The following is an 18222-nucleotide window of genomic DNA, read 5'->3' as shown; positions in this document are numbered from 1 at the left end:
TTGTTGATAATTAGTTCATTATTTATAAAGTGTTTATAAAGCTGTGAATAGGTGGTAGTTATTCTCAAGTGTTACCAAAGTTTTGTACAAAAAGGAGACATCCTCACACTTCAGGTCTTTTTTGTGCAAAGCTTTACTTGACTTGCGAGCTTTGGTCCTACACCTTCATCAGGCCTGAAGTGTGCCGCTGTCTCCATTCTGTGCAGATTATGATTATTGCTGTAATTTTTTACACTGCCGTGGTTAGCAGAACCCTTTGCTTTTGATGCTGTTGTTCCCCTGATCTGTGTGTTACTAGGTCACAGCTTTTTTTTGGACTGAAACTGAAATAAATGAAAGCATTTCAGCTGAGCCGATGAGCCATTTTCCCATAATTAAATCATGTTTCATAATATAAATGTACAATATGATCAAATACTGGTAACTACATACAGTACACAAGGTCAAAATACAAACAAACAAACACCTGTCACATACTCCCTAAACATAAAAAAATAAAGAACGGCGCTTTCTGCAAACATTGAAGGTGATGATGAAGATGATTGCGATTGCAGTTTTCTAGGTAACATTACATTACAAGAAGCTGGCTGGGAGGTGGGGTGGTCAAAAAACATTAGAGCACACAGTCGTCCTCTAAGAACGGGGGTGGAGCACTGAATGTCCTTCAAGGGCCACTGTAGCTACTGCTTACAGTGGTCCAATAGCACCTGTCGTCCCCCGTGATTGGTCAATTCCACGTCCTCACCTCACGCACAAGATATGTAGTATAAAAGGATGGCAGGAGCCACACTGAAATGAAACACTTACATATGTGTAGTAGACACTCGCCTGGTTCTCACCCGAGGGTGTGTGTGTGTGTGTAGCTTCGGCGCCCCCTGGTGGAGCAGAAGCTACACACACACACACACCGTGAGAACCAGGCTAAGTAGACACTAGGCTGATACGCAATAAGAGAAAATGTGATCATTGGAAATATAGTCCAGCAGTGTGGAATGGCAGGCAGGTAGTGAACATGGAAAGTTGTTAACAAAACAAATTAAAAAAATATATAAAAATGCTGATACAAAAAATAATAAAACAAACAAACAAACAAAAAAACACCAACAAAAAAAGGCAAGACTGATTGTCGTGAATCTCTGTGTGTGTAACAAACAGGGGTCATCTTTTCTTACTGCATGTCTCCCCTCAAAAATCATACGATGGACCCCTCCTTTTCTTTCCTGTCTCTGCGTGACCCAACCTCAACCCCCCCGGGGGGGCGAGGGGTTGCAGTCAGCTTACTGTAGAGTGAGTCCTCCTCTTAGGGAAAGGGGGGGTTGACATCCAGGTGGTGGGTGGGCTGGGGAACGAGGGGCTGTTCCCAAACAAATACTTGAGCCGGGCTGATGAGAGAGACGAGAGGAGGGGTGTTGGGGGTACGTAGTGATCTGAGATGGGGTACGGTCGGGGTAGTTGGGTGGCGATGGGGTACGTTCGGGGTAGTTAGATGGAGCTGGGGTACAGTCGGGGTAGTTAGGTGGCCTTGACCTTCTTCAGCCGGGGGGAGGTGCCATTCTCTGCCTTGACCAATCCGTTCTCATGGTGACCAACTACAAAGCAGAACAAAGAAGAAGAACATACTTAGAAGCGAAGGACAGTCGTTAACGGTACACTGTGCAGGAAATGGTCAAAAAAGGTACTGCAACTATGCTGCTCATTGAAATTGGACTGCCTATGGCCAAATTTGATCTTTACATGAAAGTTTACAAAATAATAAACAAATATTTTCTTGTATGGTCCAAGTAGAGTCATTTTTGCAGCTAAAAATGGCGTTTTTTGGAAATTCAAAATGGCGGACCATGGAGAAGATCCCCTTTTCATGTATGAAAAATGTATTTTTTTTCCAGTCATAATGAATACTTAAAATTTGATGGTGGTGGTAAGTATTCATGAAAAAGGTAACATTAGTGAATGGGCAGCATGAATTCTGGAAATAAACAACTAAAAATCTCACACAGTGTCCCTTTAAATAAAAACTATGATAAACATGAGGCTTATTACATTAACATTACTGACATAAAAAAATATATATGACAATAGCTATTTTCTTAGCTAAATAAGATGCGCTGGAGGGTTCTGCTTGTGTATGAATGTGTGCGTGAATTTGTGTTTGTGTGTGTGCCAACCTGTCTCTCTTGAGCGAGCAAGAGGGTTTGTGAGGGTTTGTGTGTGTGTGTGTGTGTGTGTGTGTGTGTGTGTGTGTGTGTGTGTGTGTGTGTGTGTGCCCGAGTCTCTCTTCAGCAAGCGTGACGGTATGTCGGTATGTGTGCGTCAACCTGGGGCTGGATCTCAAATGGCGCACTTGTGCACTTCGTGCACTATGTTTCAGTGCGTAACTAATACGGCATGCGCACTGAAACATGAACACTAAAGTGCACAAGTGCGCCATTTGAGATTCAGCCTGAGTCTCTCGAGTGACCGTGTGTGTGTGTCTGTGTGTGTGTTTGTGTGTGTGTGTGTGTGTGTGTGTGGACCTGAGTCTCTCGAGTGACTGTGTGTGTGTGTGTGTGTGTGTGTGTGTGTGTGTGTGTGTGTGTGTGTGTGTGTGTGTGTGTGTGTGTGTGTGTGTGTGTGTGTGTGTGTGTGTGCGTGCGTGTGTGTGGACCTGAGTCTCTCGAGTGACTGTGTGTGTGTGTGTGTGTGCGTGTGCGTGTGCGTGTGCGTGTGTGTGTGCCGACCTGAGTCTCTCTTGAGCGAGCGCGAGGGGTTCTGTTTGGCCGCGGCCCGCTTGCGCGCCGCCTGCTCCAGCCTGAACTCCCTCCAGCGGCGCAGCTGGAAGCGAATGAACCGCCACAGCAGCCAAGACTGGGTGAAGCAAACCAGGAACAGGGCAGTCATCCTAAAGGAAGGAAGAGGCGAGAGAGAGAGAGAGAGTGTGAGAGAGAGAGAGAGAGAAAGAGAGAGAGAGAGAGAGAAGGAGGAGAGAGAGAAAGAAGAGAGAGAGAGAGAGTGTGAGAGAGAGAGAGAGAGAGAGAGAGAGAGAGTGAGAGTGAGAGAAGGAGGAGAGAGAGAGAGAGAGTATGTGAGTGAATGAGCGAGAGAAGGAGGAGAGAGAGAGAGAGAGAGAGAGAGAGAGAGAGAGAGAGATTTCAAATATGTAATACATCATATCCCTCGTGTTGTAATTACATCTGTAAGAGTACTTCTACCTCTACTTTATACAAATCTGGGGTTCATTTTTCGAAACCATAGTTGCTCACTACGTTAGCTACTTTTGTTGGTTGCAATGGAATCTCCCATTGACAACTACCCAAGTTGCTAACTGGCTAACAACTAAGCTTTCGAAAAATGCACCTCCGGCCAGAACCGGGAGAAGTACACAAGGAAGAGGACAGCCATCATGGTGGAGGGAAGGAGAAATTTGTGTGCGTGTGTGAGTGTGTGTGTGTACAACTAACAGTTGTACAAGGTGATTGTTCATCGCTGTCCTTTTATTTCTATGCTCACTCAGTAAGGAAAGACTTGTTGAAGAAAGAAAATAAGTGTTTGTGTATGTGTGCGTAAGAGAGAAAATGATGAGAAAGGGAATGGGATGAGAATGATTGAGGGAGAGTGAGTTAGGAAAAAACAGCAACCAACGCTATTACACAACACCAACAGGGCTGGACTGGGGAGAAGTAGGGCCCGGGCACTTTTGAGTTGAAGGGGCCTCTCATAATTAAAAAAAAAACATTTCTGAAAAAAGGGGCCCACCAGGGTGCAACGGGAAATGCCCGATATGCCAGATGGCCAGTCCAGCCCTGCACACCAGCTGCAGGAGACAGTGCCAGTGTGTGTGTGTGTGTGTGTGTGTGTGTGGTACAAGAGGGAGATTTAGGAAGCCGTAAAAAAAAAAACAAGAACATAAATAAAAATGAAAAGGCGGTTTGGTTTGTGCTGTCTAAGACAATACAACTGTGCCAGAGAGAGAGAGAGAGAGAGAGAGAGAGAGAGAGAGAGAGAGAAAGAGAGAAAGAGAGAAAGAGAGAGAGAGAGAGAGAGAGAGAGAGAGAGAGAGAGAGAGAGAGAGAGAGAGAGAGAGAGAGCGCGATTGAGGGGGGGGAGGGGGGGGGGGAATCCGTCTAATATCCTAACTCCCGTCCTCCCTTGCTCCCTCGCCTGCTTGGGGCCATGTGATGACGTCACTGATGACAGAAGTGCATTTCAATATCTGGCAAAAGCGTAATGTCATTTTTTTTCTCATTTGCAATCCGGATGGTGAATGAAGAATGGTCCCCCTCAAGTTGTTATGGCTAGGCTGACAGCGGGGAAATTATCGTTGTCTCCACGGAGGAGGGGCTTATTATGGAAAAAATCATTATCACGATTATTTTGGTCAAAATCGTAATCACGATTATTGATTTTTTGTAAATTATAACAAGATGAAATATAACCAAGAATGAATTATATATGGGATGCGCAAAATAAAATGATTTGTAATAATTATGTAAAGGCAATAGCATGAAACTTAGGTGGGCAGATTTCTGGCCAGAAACACCAGCCTGTCAGTATGTTCTGGCTTCAAGGACGCTCTCAAAAGGTAGGTCCCTATTGCCACGGTTAAATCACGATTGAAATCACGACTTGGATTTCACAATTTTATCACGATTTTCGATTATTTTCGATTAATTGTGCAGCCCTAGCATCAGTGACACGCGAGGCCACAAACACAGGCCGAGTACGGGAGCATGCATGTTGGAATGCACCCTAGAAACGGAGAGAAGGAGACATTGAGTTCGTTACAATATGCAACCTTGCCTCCTCCACTTGTGCTTGTCTCCTCGCCCCACCTCCTGGCCCCTCCTTTGTGGAGAAAGCGATAAAGTTTCCCAGCTGTCAACTTTTGAGGGACTGTTTTTCATTCACCATCCCAATTGCAAATGAGAAGAAGGTTTTACAATTGAGCTTTTGCAAGATATTAAAATATAACGCTGCGGTCAGTGATGTCATCATGACACATTACTTCCTGGTACGAGGAGACAAGCACAAGTGGAGGAGGCAAGGTCGCATATTGTAACACACTCATTGAAGAGTGTGAGGAACACTCACACGTCAGAGATAGAGAAAGAGAGAGAGGGAAACAGACAAAAGGCGAAGAAAGACAGACAGAGAGACACACCACAAAGACAGAGGGAGAAGCAGAAAGAGATAGAGAGGCGCATGTTTTTTTGGTATTGTTCCAAAGAGAGGCGCCTGTTTTTTTTGGCATTGTTGTACAGACAGGCACGTGGTGTTTTGGGTAGTGTTCTACAGAGGCGCGCACAGTGTTTTGGGTATCGTTCTGGCTAGGGATGCAAATGATTAATTGATTAATCGACTTTAATCGATCAATGTGTTAATCGATTAAAAAACATTAGTCGCAATTAATCGACAATTCAACCTACAGGAGACCCAGGTGAAATGGGCATGTGAAGAGTGTGTGAAGAGAGGTGTGAAGTGGGAATATTTAAAACACCTTTGGATTAAATGCGGTATTTTATCTCAATTTTTAATTAGAATTTTTTGATCTAGTAGTTTTTTTTCGAGAAATATTGAGATTTCGGCGGAAAAAACGCCACTTATCAATTAATCGTAAGGCGATCGATAAGGCTATCAACTAATGATTAATGAATTAATCAATAATTTGCATCCCTAGTTCTGGCCAGTTGGCCCAGCAGTGGACCCGTTCGGACCTGATGAAGACGGTGTTGAAGTTGCCGGCGTCCCAGTCCAAGTTCTGGTCCTCGGCGCGGGACAGCCCAAAACCCACGGCCAAGAACATCAGAGTCAGGGTCACCATCCGCGTACACACAAACCCCACCGCCCACAGATCGAACCTACACACACACACACGCACACACACAGAAATCCAAACTTAAATGCATTAACTACAAAATGTTTATTTGTGAAATCGCATGAATCAAGTGCATGCCGTTGAATGTTGTTACATGCAAGGAAAATAAGTTCTCTTCATTTCAACAATGTAATAACCTGCCAGCAACGTAATAATTTGAGCCCATTTGAAACGTAATGAAGCCAATAATGTAATAAGTTGCCAATAATGTAATAATAAACAATGAACCAACCCAGCCAGACTGGGCATAAGAGAGGCAGAAGAGGACAGCTGAAGAAGTCCAAAGCTTCTTTTCTTCCAGTTTTTATAGAATGGTAGCAAGGCAAATACTTTTCAGCAATTAGTAACAATGGTAATTGTGTTTACAAAATTATAACATTAAGTAGTCTCATACATAGTTAACTAAGTAAAACTTAATTCAGTTTTAATAAGGCCAATACCTTATTACATTATTGGCAGAATGTTATTACGTTATGGGTAAGGAAGTGTTACTACGTTATTTGCAAGTTATTACGTTATTGGCTTTATTACATTTTAAATAGGCCCAAATTATTACGTTATTGGCAGTTATTACATTTTGGGTTGTAACAGATATGTTAAGAGGAGGTACTGCATGCCCTTACATCTTGTGGTGGTTTTCATCCGTGAAATAGAAGAGTCTAGAGATGTGGAAGCCCAGCTCAGATATGTACTGCAGAAACAATAGCACCAGCCCCACACGAGTCAAACTGCAGAAAAAAAGAAAAGAAAGAAAGAAAGAAAGAAAGAAAGAAAGATATCAGTTGACTGAAACTGATGGTACCCAGGGCAACTTTTTTAAGCAATGTCCCTGGGCAACAATAAGATGTTCTAGACTGTCAGTTATAAAGAGAGATCGGATCAGCAGTGAACAACTAATCTTTCCATTAGGTTGCTGGAGTCCGCACACTTGAAATCCTTTTTTCTTTTATATGTTCCTTTATCCCATGGCAGGATAGGATGAGGTTTCAACTCAGAGAATCTGATGAAGACAACAGTCAAAACGTCTTCCTATGCCGCCATGGAACACAGAAACAAAGGGGGGGGAGTGTTATTTTTAAGTGTGCGGACACCTCACTCTAAAAAATTACTGTCAGCCTTTGTCCTACACCTTTTCCTGGGATATGCTCAATCTTCACCTTCAACATCACCAGGAGCCAGTCATGTTGTTAACTGGCAACTTTTCTCAGCAAGTTAACTAGTTCACCAGTATTACTGATGAGCCAGGTTCTTGGAATATCCCCCAAGCGCTGGGCCAATACTCACTTGAGTAGATACGCTGTCATGATGTGCAACAGGTAGAGAGAGAGATGTAGTATAAGCCTATACTGTAAATGGATTTTGAATGTTTCTCAACACGGTGTTATGAGGAGGGGCAAGACACTGGCAGCCAACCACGTGAGCTAATTTTTTGACCGACAGCGGTTTCCAACAATAAGAGGTTGAGTTGTGCGCAGTTAGTTTCGCGCAGTCAAGTTATAAAACATTTTTAGAACCAATGCAGGGCTCCAACTTAACTTTTTCCATCACTAGCCAAAATTAGCCTGGGCGAATAGCCGACTGTTGACTCATTTAAATTAATTGAAGTTCCAAACTCATATCAAAACCCATATTGTGCTTTATTAGCATGCCCGTTATAGCGTCGCAAAAGCATACAAATAACAAAGCGAAAGTGTGAATATAGTTACCTTAACCAATCAGCAACGCGGGTGAGTTCTACGTCACCACTCTCAACTGTTTGCTGATTGGCGAAACACTGAGAGAACCGAGCTCGAGGCTTTTGCCAGACGATGTGCGGAGCCAAAATCTTTGGGTGGAGTACAGAGGATGGCGTCGCCAGGCTAAGCCAAAATGGCAAGTAGATGTAAATCTTACTAGCCAAACACACACACTCACTAATGGGTCAAAGTGGCTAGTAAGTTGGTATTTTCTACCAGCTAAACTGACATTTCACCAGCATTTGGCCGGTTGGCTGGTGTTAATTTAGAGCCCTGAACCCATGTATACTCACTTGAGTAGATACGCTGCCATGATGTGCAACAGGTAGAGAGAGATGTACTGCAGTTGTCGAGGGATCTCCTCCTGAACACACAGTCAAAAATGGGGTGTCACTCATTTGCCACGTTTACATGGGACATTCAATAAAACTGAATTCCGCTTTGAAAACGTCATGTAGTAAACACTTCCGGAAGCAGAAGGACCAAATGTTACCAGGGTATACTGTACTTCATTTAAAATCTTGACCTGAAACTGGTATCATTTAAAGGGACACTGTGCAGGAAATGGTCAAAAAAGGTACTGCAACTATGCTGCTCATTGAAACTGTGTTGCCAATTGCCAAACTTGATCTTTTCATGAAAGTTTACTAAGTAATAAATAAATATTTTCTAGTATGGCCCAAGTACAGTCAGTTTTACAGTTTTTCATGTATGAAAAGTGCAATTTTTCCAGTCATAATGAACACTTTGAATTTGATTGTGGTGGTAAATATTCATGAAAAAGGTAACATTAGTGAATGGGTAGCATGGATTCTGGAAATAATCAACAAAAAATCCTGCACAGTGTCCCTTTAAGTGTGCACAGACACAGAAACACACATAGCACGCACGCACGCCTTTTCAAACTTTCATTTCTCTGTACTTTTAATACTCAAGATCTGATCTGATCTTTTTGTCCGTAACGTCTGATTCTGAGCACATGCATGCACTACACTTGCACACACCATTGGAGAATTCTTTCCCTCATACTGATTATTTGTAGCGTGTGTGTGTGCGTGTGTGTGTGTGTGTGTGTGTGTGTGTGTTACAATGTGCCTGCTGTGGTTTTGGCCGTAGCCTACCTTGCGGACTTTCTGAAAGTAGAGTTCTGGGATGGCGTGTAGCCAGTAAGCCAACTGGGTGAGGTAGAAGAATTTCACCTGAAACCTGCTCAACACAAGAGGAGAGTTTGGAGAAGTGTTCTCAACACCACAACACTGCTTAAAATAAAAACAGTCTCTGGGTGCAAGCAATTACTACGATTTGGGAGAGGGAGAGACAGAAACAGAGACAGAGACAATGTGATAGTATGACAGACAGGCTTTGGCCAAGACATCTGACTGTTGGTCATGTGACTGCATTAAAGCAATTGCAATATAAAAGGCATGTCGGGTCAAAGAGCAAACTTCCACATGTCTTCAGCAAAAGACAACTAGTGAGTTTGATTAAGACAGTAGGTACTAGAGAGGGGATTTACCTTAGATGCACATGTGGATAGTTCTCCCATAGGCTGCTGGGGTGACGTATGTAACCCTCCTGTTGACAAGGGAGAGAGTCAAGTCAAGTCAAGTCAGCTTTTATTGTCAGTTTCTTCATATGCACAGGTCATACAAGGAAATTGAAATTACGTTTTCTCTCTATACTATGAAAGGACATGGACGTACACAGGACTGACATTTACAGACTGATATCAAAGTGCAAGATAGGACAAGTAACAGTGATGGTCCAATACCAGTAAAGTGATGAAGTAATAAATAATACCAATCATTTAACACTGGTGAGTGACAGTGATGGACCAGTGATAACCAGTAACAATAAATGATAGAGTAATAAATAACAATTTAACCTTTAGGGAGAGAGAGGACAGCAGGTTCAGCCTGGTCTTACCGTAGCCTCCTACTACCGTAGCCTCCAGGCTTGTACGAAATTCTGAATGGAAAGAATTTCAATTCAAAGTAATGCCATAATACGAACACTAGGTGGAGGTGTTCTATGTACTTTCAATGGGGGGTGTAGATTAAATTCAATGAAATTCAAGGTAATGGCACCACCTAGTGTTGGTATTATGGCATTATTTTGAATTGAAATTCTTTCTATTCGGAATTTCGTACAAGCCTGGTAGCCTCATACTAATTACATTCGTACATTCAGAGTAGGGGGTTTTCGACTGGCTCTGGCCCAAAGGTCCGCAAAAGAAGGAAAAATCTGCACACTGTTGCTGCTCACATTCACACCTGACGAAGACCGCCTGAGGTCGAAACGTTGTGTTGAATAAATGGGTGAGCAGCGTTTTTCCTCCTTCTTTTACGCGTCTTTGTTTGATCCAGCACCTGTTTCACTGGATGTGCGCGCATCCCTCATACTAGATTGAGCAGTAGTTCACAGCCCACTACGTTTGTGCATGTGTAGGTGGTGTAATTTTTGTACTGTAGTAGTTAAACTGGAGAGCATTTCTCAACAGCGTCGTTGCTTACTTTAAAGCCAGGCTTACACTGTGCGACTTTTAGCCCTATTTTGCTCGCGCTTGTCACTCGCACAACTTTTTGGGAGAAGGGACGATTTCTTGCTCAATCGAAGGTCAATCATGAGTCTCGCATCGTGTAGTCAGTGTATATGGGGTAACGACAAGTGATTTCACCTCACGATCGCACAATCATAGGGTCGCAATAAAATCAAAACTGTTTGAAATCCTGGTCGTCCCTCGTGAGTAAATCTCATAGTTAAAGCAGTGCTACGACGTGATTTGACACTACACATACACAAATTGATAGGGCAGCGCGATTCGCTTTTGAGCGAGTCCTCATCTCCATTTCAGGTGCACATGTTCCCTCCTTTGTAGACCCAGGAAACATGCCTGTCGTGACGCACAGTGGGAGCATTCTGCTCGCATCCGACTGTCGGCTCGTATAGTGTGATGTGATGTGAGCCATGAGATGTTAACTTTTAAAATAGTTAAATTCCCTCGTGCAGTGTGAGAAGGAGCTTAATGCCCACGATTGAAAATATTGCACAGTGTATGCCATTGCCCACCTTTAGTTAGCAACTTACTTGGTTGCAATGCAATTTCCCATTGGCAACCTACTAAGCTGCTAACTGGTTAACGACGACGCCAGAGATTCTTTAAGTATAGAGATATGCCAACATAATAGGTTTCTATGGGCACCTAACGCGACCAGGTTCCGGTCTGCCTAAAGGGGCGTGTCATAATGCTCCTACAATGAATAGAACAGTCCTTAGGTCTGCCTAAGGGGGGGGCATAATAGAACCAGGAAACAATGGGCCAATGGAACCTCTCTCTCTCTACTCTCTCTGACGACGCTTTCCACTGGTTGGAAACCATACAGAGGGTCTGGAGGGAACGGCCACATTGAGAAACACACAATCAGTTGAACACAGAAGAAAAGTGTTTTTGGTCAGGCCAGGCTATTCCAACTGCAAATAGACAGAAAGCATGTGCAGTTGCCAAGAAAAGCACGCCCAGCGAGGAGGACAAATAACAGCAGGTAGACTTTTTTTTAAATCAGAGTGAAACCGATCTGTCTAATCTGTAACAGATGATCTGATACAGAACTTCTTATGGGTGCAGAGAAGCACAGGCCAAAGCACGAGACAGGGTTCAATGGCAGTGTATGATTGCGGCCTTGTGTCCCAGCCTGGACAAAGAGGCTGAGTAAGTAAAGTAAGTATGGGTGTAGACTGGGAGGTGGTGTGTGTTTATTGGTGGTGTGCATTGGCACAGCCCTTACGATTCAATTTGATTACATTTTCGAATCGATTCAGTCCGATTCTATGATGCATTGTAATGCATAACAGGTCTACTGAAAGCAAGGCAAATTGAGGGAATGCTAGCAGTTAGATACTGAACAACATTTTATTGGCGGTTGAGTGTATTAGTCTTCCAGTCTTCAATATTTTTAAGTGATTTAATTTAAAAGTTCATTTGCTCCGGAAATGCTCACGGAAGTAATTGAAACTTGAAAAAAATATGCTGCATCGTTTATGGCATCTGCCGAATCGATTATTGAATTGTCCTGTCCTGCAATGCAATGCATTGCCGAATCGATTATTGGTGACACAACTAGTGTTTATGCAGTTATAGTCAGAAGAGGGAAGCATGCGAGAAATGCGTACCGTGAACACAACATAAAGACTCCAGATACTGGAGACTAGGTAAAACACACAAAGCTGCCCCGACTCATTGAATTTTGTATTCTTGCTCTTTGAGAGATGGAGACGCCTGTTGACTTTCTGTGGAAAAGACAAAAAAACACAACATTCAGACGGGACATTCTTCTCAGACTGACAAATACAGTGCTTAATTAAATGGGTTGCGTCAATGCTTGTGGAAATGTGCACGGTGCCAATTGTACTTCAAAAAATAAACTTTCATCTAATTACAACATGAAATCTTTCGTTCACCCTTGGTCCTCTGTTTTTCTCAGTAGTAATAGCATAATGCCATTTTACAGATAGCAAAACTAGCCTGATCCCATAGAATTCCACGAAATGAACACTTGGGACACAAAATCTGTGGCAGTGTCATGGATTTTGCCAGAATTCTGTGTTGGGTTACAAAAGTGTTTTCTGTGATGGACTCAGACGTGTTTTCCATACACTGTATGTTCCCATTGCACTATGTTAAGTCTAACATTGCATCCTAAACAGGATATTTTTTAAAAAGTTTCTAAAACTTTGTTAACGTGTAAACGAGAGCCCAAAACTGGGATTTCAAATGTCCTATACTACGTGTACACAGAGAGAAAAAATAAGCTGCCATTGACCTGCCAACACAGTCATGGTCCCTCTGCATACTCATATGACAAAGTCTTAATGTAGTTCCTGCTTAGCTTAGCGCTATTGCAGCAATCACAATGACTTTAACCGGAAAACTGCAACTGCAACTGCTACTGCTTCTTCTTTCTGGGGTGTATTCCTAGAACATGATAGTGATAAACCTGGCTAAGTTGGCCGTCGAGAAGTGACAAACCTGCTGATAGATTACCCACGGGTGTCACTTAGTTAAGAAAATGAGGACTCCAGGCCCTTCTATTAGATGATTTACCACCATCTCAAAGTTAAATTAACCTGGTTTACATTTAGCCAGGTTCTTGGAATACCATCCTGGTGTCAAAACTTTAAGTGCACATGTTGGGATCGCAAAGGTATCAATTTAAGGTTCGGAGAGTAAACACCCTGCCACAAATTAGATCCAAGCAGTTCAGATTGATTGATTGTTTACATTTATTGCCATTTCAGCAGCTATGGCTATATCATGGCCAATCCAGATAGATAAAAATATCCTATCACATTTACAAAACTAACAAGCATATAAATAAAGAGATTAAATACGTTATTTTTTTAACGTCAATACATTCTACAAATTTGAAAACCTTTAAAATGTGGGACCATTTAAAGTACTCCTGCACCACCACATGGAGGGTGATGGCCACACACACACACACACACACACACACACACACACACACACACACACACACACACACACACACACACACACACACACACACACACACACACACACACACACACACACACACACACACACACACACACGACTGCTATACTCACGTCCAGCACGTACTCCTGCACCACGGCGTGGAGGATGATGGTGATGAAGAGGTAGAAGAGGAGGGTGGCCCAGTCTCGCCAGCCGTAGTGGTACAGCGTCACCTCCCCCTCTGCACACACACACACAGAGGTCACACACACAAACAATGAAATGATTGCTGTAAACTCTAACATAATTTGAAAATGAACTACATTTCACTTTACAATGACTTGAAGTGTTAACACGTTTTTTTGTTGTTGTTTTTTTTTTTTGTTTTTTTTTGGGGGGGGGGGGTAAACAAAATAGGAACACAAACTAAGAGGCACTGAACTCTGCAAGTTTTATGCACGCACTCAAAACAAACAGACACACGCACACACTGTGAAGAGTCCTGACACTCATCAGGGTCAGAGGATGGAGACACACACACACACACACACACACACACACACACACACACACACACACACACACACACACACACACACACACACACACACACACACACACACACACACACACACACACACACACACACATTCGTCAGAGAATCAATGGTAAACCCTCTGCAAACACACTGCATTTGACCTGTAAAACAGACACAAGATGTTGTGCAATACATACAGCACAATAACTTGGAGTGTGAGTGAGTGAGTGAGTGAGTGAGTGAGTGAGTGAGTGAGTGAGTGAGTGAGTGAGTGAGTGAGAGAGTTATTGTTGCTAGTCAAAGTAAGAGTTCTCGCCACCACTGCCTGCTTTGGCATTGTTGTTAGATTTGGCCCAGTTGGATGTGAAATCAAAACGCTGCCCAAGACTCAAATCTATTACATCTTGGCTTGCATCTCGCTGACAGGGTGAAACGAGGGGAATGAACACTGGAGTAGGATTATCACAATACCTGCTGTAAAATATGTTGGCTAAGTGATTAGCTTAGGAATGCTTCCAAGAAATAAGAAATGAGGCGATAAAAAATGGGGTAGGACTACTCAGCCTGAAACTACTGGGAAATCCTGAAATGACAATATCACATAATACAAAATATTGCAGAATGACTGAGAGAGAGAGAGAGAGAGAGAGAGAGAGAGAGAGAGAGAGAGAGAGAGAGAGAGAGAGAGAGAGAGAGAGAGAGAGAGAGAGAGAGAGAGAGAGAGAGAGAGAGAGAGAGACAGAGACAGAGACAGACAGGGATATGGAGACAGACAGACAGACACGGATACGGAGACAGTCAGACAGACAGACAGACAGACAGACAGACAGACAGACGCAGAGGGACAGAGCTGTTAACCCATTTTAGTCTGATGCTGCATATATGTTGTTTGACCTTTGGTGTCTCGAGCAACATCTACGCTGCATTCAGGCTCTTGAGATTTGGATATTGTTTGAACACATTCCAATGCAAAATCAGTATCCTAGCTTTTAAATGCAACTTATTGCTTCGGAGGCTGAGATGTTTAGGTTTTAATAGGCAGAGGGCACCTTTTCCCAAAAAGGGCTTAGGCAGTCAGCAGGCTCTTTTTGCAGGTGCCTTAGGCTAAAACGGGTTAAGTGAAAGAGAGAAACACAGATAACGTGCTGAAAGTGAGAAACAGATGTGCAAAAAGGGCCTCTCAAGGGATAAGCCTTGGGTGTCAAACTCATTTCGGTGCAGGGGCCACATACAGCCAGTTTGATGCAAAGCGGGCCAAACCAGCAACCAGCAACTGCAGTACTGAAGTACTGAAATCTCATACAACTGCTGAGCTAAAGGACCAGTCCGTTTTGCACAGCGTTACCGATACTGTATGAGACTTCAGGAGGGAGGTTTACTAACGTTCCACGCCACACTCTGCTAGTTGGCCTCCGTTACACAGGCAGTGGGTACATTTCAAACTAGCACCTCCCGTCCTCTTCTTTTGTTTGTGGCCTTGTGCTTCGCTGACGCTCTGAGTGCGTTCCAATATGCCACCTTACGTCCTCCACTTGTGCTTGTGGCCTCGTACCAGGAAGTAATACGTCGTGATGACATCACTGACATCGGCATTATATTTCAATATCTTGCAAAAGCTCAATTGTAATGTCATTTTCTCATTCGCAAACTGGATGGTGAATGAAGAATAGTCCCCCCAAAATTGTTGTAGCTAGGCTGACAACTGGGAAACTTTATTGTTTTCTCCACTGAGGAGGGGCCAGGAGGTGGGGTGAGGCTACAAGCACAAGTGGAGGACGCAAGGTGGCATATTGGAAAGTTTCCTTACTGTTAGACAGGGCGGACATTTGTGGGGGGACATTTTCCTATTCAATACCCCCAGCGCAAATGACCTTTAAATCATGCTTTTGTGAGATATTGTTGAATAAAGTTCCTGCCGTCAATGACGTCTTGCCTCTTGTCGCAAAGTCACAAGCAAAAGGAGAGGATGACAGGTGCTCAATTGAAGTGAACCCAGTACAGTGTGCATGCAGGGAAATGGCCTTGTGCAAACACACTCTCTCCGCATGTCCTAGATGGGGAAGTGGCTCTTTTCTACTCCTACAGTACACGCCACACAGCCAACCACTGCAGAGCAACCAACCAACCGACCGACCTTGTGAAAATACCAACGACTAGTGGTGTCAACAATAATCGATTCGGAGATGCAATGCAATGTGGGGCATGGGCGATCCGATTCAATGCATCAAGTTCCAGAATCGATGCGTCAATTTTTCAATTACTTCCGTGGATATTTCGGGAGCAAATGAATGTTAATTTAAATAAAAACACTTCAAAGCATTGAAAACTGCAAGATGATACAGATAACAGCCAATAAATTGTTGCTCAGTATCTGACTACTTGTATTGCCTCATCATGACTGATGAAATATTTGCTTTGCTTTCACTAGAAATGTAATGCATTGCAATGCATTGTAGAATTGAATCAGATAGAATTGAATCGAAACCTCCCGAATCGTAATCGAATCGTGAGGGCAGTGCCAATGCACACCACTATCAACAACCATCATCTAAACTATTACGGAATTACATGAACCATTAAGAAATGTTAACTGTGGCTGAGGCATGTTCATATACACACAAGCGGGTTTGGATCAGCATTAAGACACTCAAAACAAAATGAATGTTCAGTTTAAATTTCTTTGCAAGAGAAAGCACATGAATATACCCACCTGTTGTTAACATGCTGATGTTATACTGGGGCTCGATGAATATTATAGCTGTTTTTGCCGTCGCCTGAGAGAAAGACAAGCAGATTGAACAAATTAAGATGTCATCTTTATATGCACTTGCGTTCCCCACAGCACCAGTGCGCTTAATCACTCATTTTCACCTCATAGACCTACAGCAATGCTGGGAAGCCAATACCATGCCTTAATTAGGTAGCTCATGGTCTTACATCATACAACTGAAATCAGCATCATGAATATTCAGACACAGGTCACTGGCCTCTCTAAAACTATTATCTTCTTTTCTTCTCAGGTGGTGAGACTACCCAGACAGCAAATTGGGTCTGGCCCAGATCCGGGCCGGATGTTGACCAGCATTTGGGCCAGATCCGCAATCCGGTTTATTTAGAGTAGGCTAGGCCACATGGTTTGTAGGCCACTGAGTTTGGCCCGCACACATCCTCCACCACTTGCAGAGTAGTCTACCATTTCCCCAAAGATAGCAATTTCATCACCCGCTGGATGGAAACAAAACTACCAAGCAGCGCCACGGCATCTGTCAGGCGTTTTGCCACTGACAGAATGGGCGGTGGGAATTTCCCCGTGGCGCACTGTGCAGAAACTACTGACAGAAGCGCTATAGTTATCTGGAAAAGTTGCAGCCAAGACCGCTTGGTGCGCCGGCGACGTCTACTTCTGTGCTGTGCTGTCTAAATAGAGGAGCCATTGGCCAGTTCGCTCAATGACGACACTTCTCACCTTATCCCGGGGAAAGGAAAAAACAGAAGCCCCAAATTCCTGCTGTACAAACTTGAACTCCCCTTGGATAAACACGCTTGTTGTTTGCTTTAGTCAACACACACAATCGATTCATTCTTGCATTCCAGAAAAGGAATACCGTTGTGAGAGTTGATGCAGCAACCAAAAAAGAAAGGGAGAAAATGAGGACGCTTTTCTGACGGAGATGCCGTCCTGGCTGTTCGCTCATTGAGACGTGGCAGTTAGTTGCGGATGAAATCCATTCCGAGTTCAGCCGAATAGCAGGAGGTTAGAGAGGGACCTACCGGATGGCATTCTAGTCTGGGAACCGTGCAATGCCATGACTATTGCAAGGGAAGATGAGTGAAATTAAATTCAGCGCGATAAGTTAAATAAACTTGCTAGAGTTGGTCCTTACAAAGGTTGTCAATTCCCATCATTGGATTATGCAACCAATGCAATCAAAAGGGCCTAACTTTACGATGAATATCTGGAAACAATGTTTCTTCACAGACACGAAGAATACAAAGTGTGACGTCTGCATGCAACAATGAAACATCTCCCCGTAGGTTAATGTCCAACTCCGCATAAGCTACACCAACATTTTCTTAACGGCGCTTTATGTCACAAAGAAACGCAGGGATGATAGCAAAAGTATGTCTGGCTACATTTGCCCACTTATTCTGTCAACCCGCGAAGACACAGATGCTTCACTTATGAGGTTTCCAGCCGACAAAATCGGCCTGAAAAACCCACACAAAGTTCTTCCGACTACGTGTCTTTAGACAACTGGAATAGTGTAGCCTAGTGTGCACCCTCAATCTAACTCAACCCCGCTACAGCTGTATTGGGGAAAGAAAAAAGTAGGGTAAGACCCAAGTCCACATCTCACCTCAAACATCAGTCCGATCAGAATGAAAATGACCAGACTGAATACAATGTCAGCATGATTTTGAATGAGAAATTCTTGACTGAAGAAAGCATAACTCTTGTTCCTTCTTCGAAAAGCCATTTCGAGGACGCCTCGATTTCTGACTTTTTCCTTAATGCACAAATTCTCCGACTAAAGAAGTCCGGAGTTAACTTTTTCGCAAGACTGCGCATGTGCAATGCCTTAAAGGGAGCGTCTCCACA

General features: G+C 43.4%; 1 protein-coding gene across 1 annotated transcript; it reads right to left on the bottom strand.

The window, feature by feature from the left end:
* Positions 1-361: 361 nt before the first annotated feature.
* Positions 362-18196, bottom strand: tram2 (translocation associated membrane protein 2). The gene is made up of 11 exons (XM_063223659.1): positions 17981-18196; positions 16333-16396; positions 13216-13325; positions 11758-11874; positions 9104-9162; positions 8709-8793; positions 7881-7951; positions 6475-6579; positions 5691-5834; positions 2718-2878; positions 362-1589 (listed from the first exon to the last, which is right to left on the bottom strand). The coding sequence occupies exons 1-11, from the start codon at positions 18098-18100 to the stop codon at positions 1513-1515; spliced, it is 1113 nt and encodes a 370-aa protein (XP_063079729.1). The 5' UTR covers positions 18101-18196; the 3' UTR covers positions 362-1512.
* Positions 18197-18222: the final 26 nt, after the last annotated feature.

This window comes from Engraulis encrasicolus, chromosome 18 (genome assembly GCF_034702125.1).
Source record: "Engraulis encrasicolus isolate BLACKSEA-1 chromosome 18, IST_EnEncr_1.0, whole genome shotgun sequence".
Lineage (NCBI taxonomy): Eukaryota > Metazoa > Chordata > Actinopteri > Clupeiformes > Engraulidae > Engraulis > Engraulis encrasicolus.
This window is presented reverse-complemented; position numbering and strand designations above follow the sequence as displayed.